General features: G+C 44.3%; 1 protein-coding gene across 1 annotated transcript in view; it reads left to right on the top strand.

Annotated features, from left to right (window-relative positions):
* Positions 1 to 5,409, top strand: part of ANXA7 (annexin A7) — a 47,568-nt gene extending 42,159 nt beyond the window's left edge. Inside the window, exon 13 of the mRNA XM_060236664.1 lies at positions 3,398 to 5,409. Coding sequence (XP_060092647.1) covers positions 3,398 to 3,520 — 123 coding nt within the window. The 3' untranslated portion in view covers positions 3,521 to 5,409. The remainder of the gene's footprint in view (positions 1 to 3,397) is intronic.
* Positions 5,410 to 6,000: the final 591 nt, after the last annotated feature.

A 6,000-nucleotide genomic window follows, 5' to 3' on the forward strand; every position in this document is an offset into this window, starting at 1 on the left:
AGATGAGGTTCGTGTTTTAACAATTTATTAATAACATACGGTTACAATGTTTAGTTATATCTTTTCTATCCCTAACCCATATGATATTTTCAATCCCCCTCCCTCCATTATTAGACTTACCCCGAAGTTATGTATTTAAATCCGAATATAAAGGTAACCCAAACCCATCAAAATACAATGTCTTTTTCTTCTCATTCATATTAAAAAATTGTCCAATGTCTTTTTACGTTCCACTCTAACTCTATATATTTTTTAAATTTCTTCCACTCCTTTTTAAACACTTCCAAATCATAGTCTCTCAAAGTTCTTGTTAATTTATCCATCTCACTCCACGATAAAACTTTCACAATCCAATCCCATTTCTCTGGTATTTTTTCTTGTTTCCACAACTGCGCATACAATGTCCTAGCAGCTGAGAGCAGATACCAAATTAAAGTCCTATCTTCTTTTGGAAATTTTTCTATTTGTAGTCCTAGCAGAAAAGTCTCTGCAACTTTCTTGAAATCATAACCCAGAATTTTAGAAATTTCTTCTTGTATCATCGGCCAAAAGTTTTTTGCTTTTTCACAAGTCCACCACATATGAAAAAAAGAACCCTCATGGTGCTTACATTTCCAACATCTGTCTGACATCTTTTTACTCATCTTTGCCAGTTTCTTCAGAGTCATATACCACCTATACATCATTTTAAAACAGTTCTCCTTGATATTCTGACATGTTGATATCTTCATCGAGTTCTTCCAAAGGTACTCCCAAGTATCCATTTGAATTTCTCTGTTTATATTGATTGCCCATTTAACCATTTGAGATTTTACTATTTCCTCTTCTGTAGACCATTTCAATAGTAATTTATATACTTTTGATATTAATTTTTCATTGTCTCCAAGCAGAACCTTTTCCAATTCTGTTTGCTCACGTCTAATTCCATCAGATTTCATATCATTTTCCATCAGACTTTTTATTTGTTGCATTTGAAACCAGTCATATTTATTATTTAGCTCTTCTGCAGACTTTAATTCAACTTTCCCACCTTGAATCTTTAACAATTGATTATATGACATCGCTCTTTCTTCCTCAGATTCAGCTGTTATTTTTATTACTTCTGCTGGCACTATCCAAAGCGGTTTCCTCTCATCACCATATTTCTTATATTTTATCCAAGTATTTAATAAAGTGTTTCTAATATAGTGATGAGAAAAAAACCCATCCATCTTGTGTTTCCCATAATACAAATACGCGTGCCAGCCGAATTTATTCCCATGAGCTTCCAACCTTAAAGGTTTTTTATCCAACAGCATTATCCAATCCTTAATCCACGTCAAGCAAACGGCATCATGATACAGTCTGAAAGCCTCCTCTCTCTTTTGCATCTGTTAAAATTTTCATCTTAATTCTTGGTTTCTTCCCGGCCCATACAAAGTCAGAGATCTTCCTTTGCCACTTATTGAATTGTTTGCTATCTTTCACAATCGGGATAGTTTGAAACAGATACATTATTCTTGGCAAAATATTCATCTTAACTGCAGCAATCCTGCCCAACAAAGACAAGTTAAGTCTGTTCCATTTTATCAAATCTTTGTCCATCTTGCACCAGAGCTTTTCATAATTATTTTTAAATAAATCGATATTCTTCATAGTTATTTCTAAGCCAAGATATTTAACTTTAGAAGTAACCTTACACCCTGTCAATGCCTGCAATTCATTCTGTCTATTTGGTTGCATATTTTTACATAAAAACATCGACTTATTTATATATAGTCCTGCAATCTCTCCATATTCTTTTATCTTGGTTAAAAGCAACGGTGTTACTTGAATCGGATTCTCTATAATAAACGTGGCAGATAAGGTTCAATGTGGCCAAGTGCAAAGTAATGCACATTGGGGCCAAGAATCCCAGCTACAAATACAAGTTGATGGGGTGTGAACTAGCAGAGACTGACCAAGAGAGAGATCTTGGGGTCGTGGTAGATAACTCACTGAAAATGTCAAGACAGTGTGCAATTGCAATAAAAAAGGCCAATGCCATGCTGGGAATTATTAGGAAGGGAATAGAAAACAAATCAGCCAGTATCATAATGCCCCTGTATAAATCGATGGTGCGATCTCATTTGGAATACTGTGTACAATTCTGGTCACCGCACCTCAAAAAAGGATATTATAGCATTAGAAAAAGTCCAGAAAAGGGCAACTGGAATGATTAAAGGGATTGGAACACTTTCCCTATGAAGAAAGGTTAAAACGCTTGGGGCTCTTTAGCTTGGAGAAATATCGACTGCAGGGTGACATGATAGAGTGATTAACATGTGGAATTCACTGCCACAGAAGGTGGTAGCAGCTACAAGCATAGCCAGCCTCAAGAGGGGTTTAGATAAAAATATGGAGCAGAGGTCCATCAGTGGCTAATAGCCACAGTGTGTATATATATATAAATAAAAAAATATATAAATATATATGTATATATATATATGTGTGTGTGTGTATATATATATAAATAAAAAAAAATTGGCCACTGTGTGACACAGAGTGTTGGACTGGATGGGCCACTGGCCTGATCCAACATGGCTTCTCTTATGTTCTTAAGTCAGGCAAGGAGGCTGCAGCCAGGGGCAGGGAAAGTGGTGGTGGGGAGCTGTGGCCCCCAGGACTGCTCATAGCCATGAGACTCTGTTTCGATGCAGTGCTGCTGTCTGGCTGCACAGCCCTCCAGCCCCAGACAGGTCAGGCCTGAGCTCTGCCACTTCTCCTCCTGCTTCTTGTTCTGGAATAGTATTCTGGGCAAGTAAGACTGCCAAGCTCAAGGAGCCCCTATCACCTTCTGGGGAGGGAAGAATATTTTAAAATTCCTGCCAGTCGAACCAGCCCCAGAGGATAGCTGCTGGCTCATCATACAGTTAACCCTAAAAATTGAAGCCAAGAAATAAACAACTGGAGGGCTTATTATAAGCTTTAAAAAAAACATTAATCACAGGTTGCTATGACAGTATAATGATAAATTCTGCCACAATGTACTAATTGCAGCTTCTCCTTTTGAAAAACAAACCTATTGGTCTTTTCTTTGTGGAGTTACAAGCTGTGCAGACTACACATTTCCCCTTATATCTCTGCAATCAAGAGCACAAGAGTCTTTTATTTAAGTGAAAGTAGGGAACTCATACATTGTTGCAATAGATTACACTATTGTGCTGTAGCAATCCAGGTATTACTGAGTTTTTTTAAAAAAACCCAAAGCCCTGTTGAAGCTCAGGGAGGGGGTGGAGAGTGGAACCCAGAGGGGGCTGAAGCAAGCAAAGTGCTGGGGAAACTTCCCTGGGGATGCGTCGTTGTCTCTGCCTTTGCAGCAACCATGAGAGCTGCACGGAGAATATTCTTGACGGGACTTTGCTTCCCTCTGGCACAGATTGACCTCGTGCAGATCAAGCAGCTCTTCTCCCAGATGTACCAGAAGACTCTGGGCACCATGATCTCCAGCGACACTAGCGGGGACTACCGGCGCTTGCTGCTGGCCATTGTGGGTCAGTAAGCGGGGGGGACTGGCGGTCTCGCAGAGGGAGCCGGACAAGGCCTGCTGAGGCAACTGAGCGACTCTCCTGCTGAGGAGGCGTCTCCCCTCCCGTCCAGCACAGACAACGGAAACCAGTATCTGCTTCTGATGGGTGACTTCAAGGGCCCTTTTTGCACATATAAATTGCCTTAATTTAGCATGCGGCATCCTTTAATAATGTAAAACAAGGCACCTGCTTGTCAAGTGTGGGTTTTTGGGTTCTATGCAGAAAACACAGTATAAGCCATACATAGAAATAGATATAGAAGGAATCGCCTTCCGTGTAAGAAGTGAAACCCCTGGAAAGTCCACTTTGTCTCCCTGCTTGAATCCACACCAGCTGTTCTTGGGGTCGGGTCCTGGGCACTGTTCCACTAACACTCCTCCCTCTGGCATAAAGTGCCACCATTCATGGAAGGGGTCTGGCCCACGGAGTGGAGCAGGGATCAGTGCAGGATGCAGGAAGCAGTTTCATCCTGGAGATCTCTCCCCCCTCCCCTTCCCCCCCCCCCGGGGTGTAGAAAGGGAACCTAAACAGGGCTGTGCTTCGGGGTGGGGGGGGTGGCATGGGGCTGTTAGTTGGAGTGCTCGAGCAAGAGGCTAAGGGCTGGATGGGTGGAAACATATCCTGCTCACAGTCGCTTTGCTTTCTGACACAGCATGGAGGGGGAAAGTTTCAGTCGAAATAGTCCTCCATATAAATAGAATTGAATTAAGCTGGCCTTTGGTGAGCAAAGATCTGGGCCATTTTTTGTTTTGATTGTTGTCTGTTCACTGAAACCAGTGACATCCTGTTGCAGGGACCCAGTGGTCCCCCAGGAAAGTACTTTTGAGGAAGGTGCCTTCTGGAGAGCAGTGGCCCTTCCAGCCAAGCGATGTCCGTGCCAAGGACTGAGGCTCAGGTGGGTCGCCATGTTGACCTGAGGGACCCTGGACCCAGGCTTAGGACGCCAAGGAGTGATCCCTCCACTTCTCAACCTCTGTCTTAGGCAAAAGCTTTTGTGCTGGAGCTGCTGGGGATGCAACCTGTGGCCGCCTGCTGGTCTCCTCTTATTGGACTGGGAGATACATTGGGCTGCTTTTCCCCTGCAGGGCACAGCAACAGTCAAGGGCGACACAGGGACCCTGTTGGCTTGGCTGGTGCTGTGTATAAGCAGAATGTGTGCCTTATGGGACTGTGGAATCTCTTGCAAAATTGGTGTGGAGCAGAGTTCCCTGGGGCTAAAAACTTTAAGGGGCAGGTAATTAAATGGACATTGTGTAGCAGCATTGGGGAGATTCTAAACTGCGCTGGAACCCAAAACTTCATCTAGCAGTCAGAGCTGCATGTAGGAAGGGCAGTGTTCCTAAACTGACCCTCCATCCTGCAAACTGTTGTCCTCTGCCTAGAGGAGGAGGAGGAACATCTGATCTCAAACCAGTGTCTTGACACTAGAAGGATTCTTCTCCAAATGTAGCCAAAAGCTGGGGGGGAGGGAACAAAGGGGCAATTTTTGATGAAGTGCAACTATCCAATGGATCTTTCCACAAGTTCCAGATCCTGTCCTTTTCACAGGACCCTCCCCCTCGTACCATCTGCTCTGGGAAAGTCCATCCCTAGCAGCCGTGCCTTTTCCCTCCCTCCAACTTGGTCTAGTGCTGTGTTGGAGGTGAAGGGATGTGTTCCCAAGCAGAGTCTTCCCTTCCTGCCTTAATTTCTCTTTGCTGAGGGCAGCCGCTGAATCCCCTTGAAGCATGTCATCTCTCCCTGACCGTGGAGATGTTTCTTTCTTTGCCGTCCAGTTGAGGAGGTGTTTGGGGGAATGCCAAAGCTGCTTGTTTACTGGCCTGTGATCGTGGTAGTCTTAATAAAAAAAACGTTATGCTCCTGTTGTGTTGGCATTTTTCTGTGGAACAATCTGGGCACACTGAGAGTCCTCTCGTCTGCTTTGGGAAACATTGAATTTAGCCCTCATATTATTAACCTCTTGGCTCAGGTTAGCCCCATCTTGCCAGATCTAGGCTGCTAAGCAGAGTGGGCCCTGGGTGGTAGCACTTGGGGGAGAGGCCCTCAAGGCAAGGCAAGGAGGTCCAGGGCTGGCTGTGCAGTCAGAGGCAGGCAAGTCACTGCTGTTCATCTCCCACTTTGGCCGGACTGGTCCAGGCAGTCCCATCTCCTCATGGCTCAGGAACTACTCAGGGCAGGTCCTGCTTAGCCCTTGGAAGGGGGGGGGTGCCAAGGAAGGCTGGACTCCCCTAGCCTCAGAAGCACTATGGAGTCACCATCAGTTGCCTGTGACTTGTCAACACTTCCCACCATCCCAGGGATCTCACAGCCAGAGCAAGATGCTCCCCAAGTGGGCCCCCGGGTAATATCCTCTAATGGGACTTCTGGTGTACCTACTCTAAGCATCCAGCTCCACTAATATAACTTCAATGCTTTTTGTCTTCTGCTTTCCTAAATCTGAGTTGTACTGGGG

This window comes from Heteronotia binoei, chromosome 4, assembly GCF_032191835.1.
Source record: "Heteronotia binoei isolate CCM8104 ecotype False Entrance Well chromosome 4, APGP_CSIRO_Hbin_v1, whole genome shotgun sequence".
In the NCBI taxonomy this organism is placed as follows: Eukaryota; Metazoa; Chordata; class Lepidosauria; order Squamata; family Gekkonidae; genus Heteronotia; species Heteronotia binoei.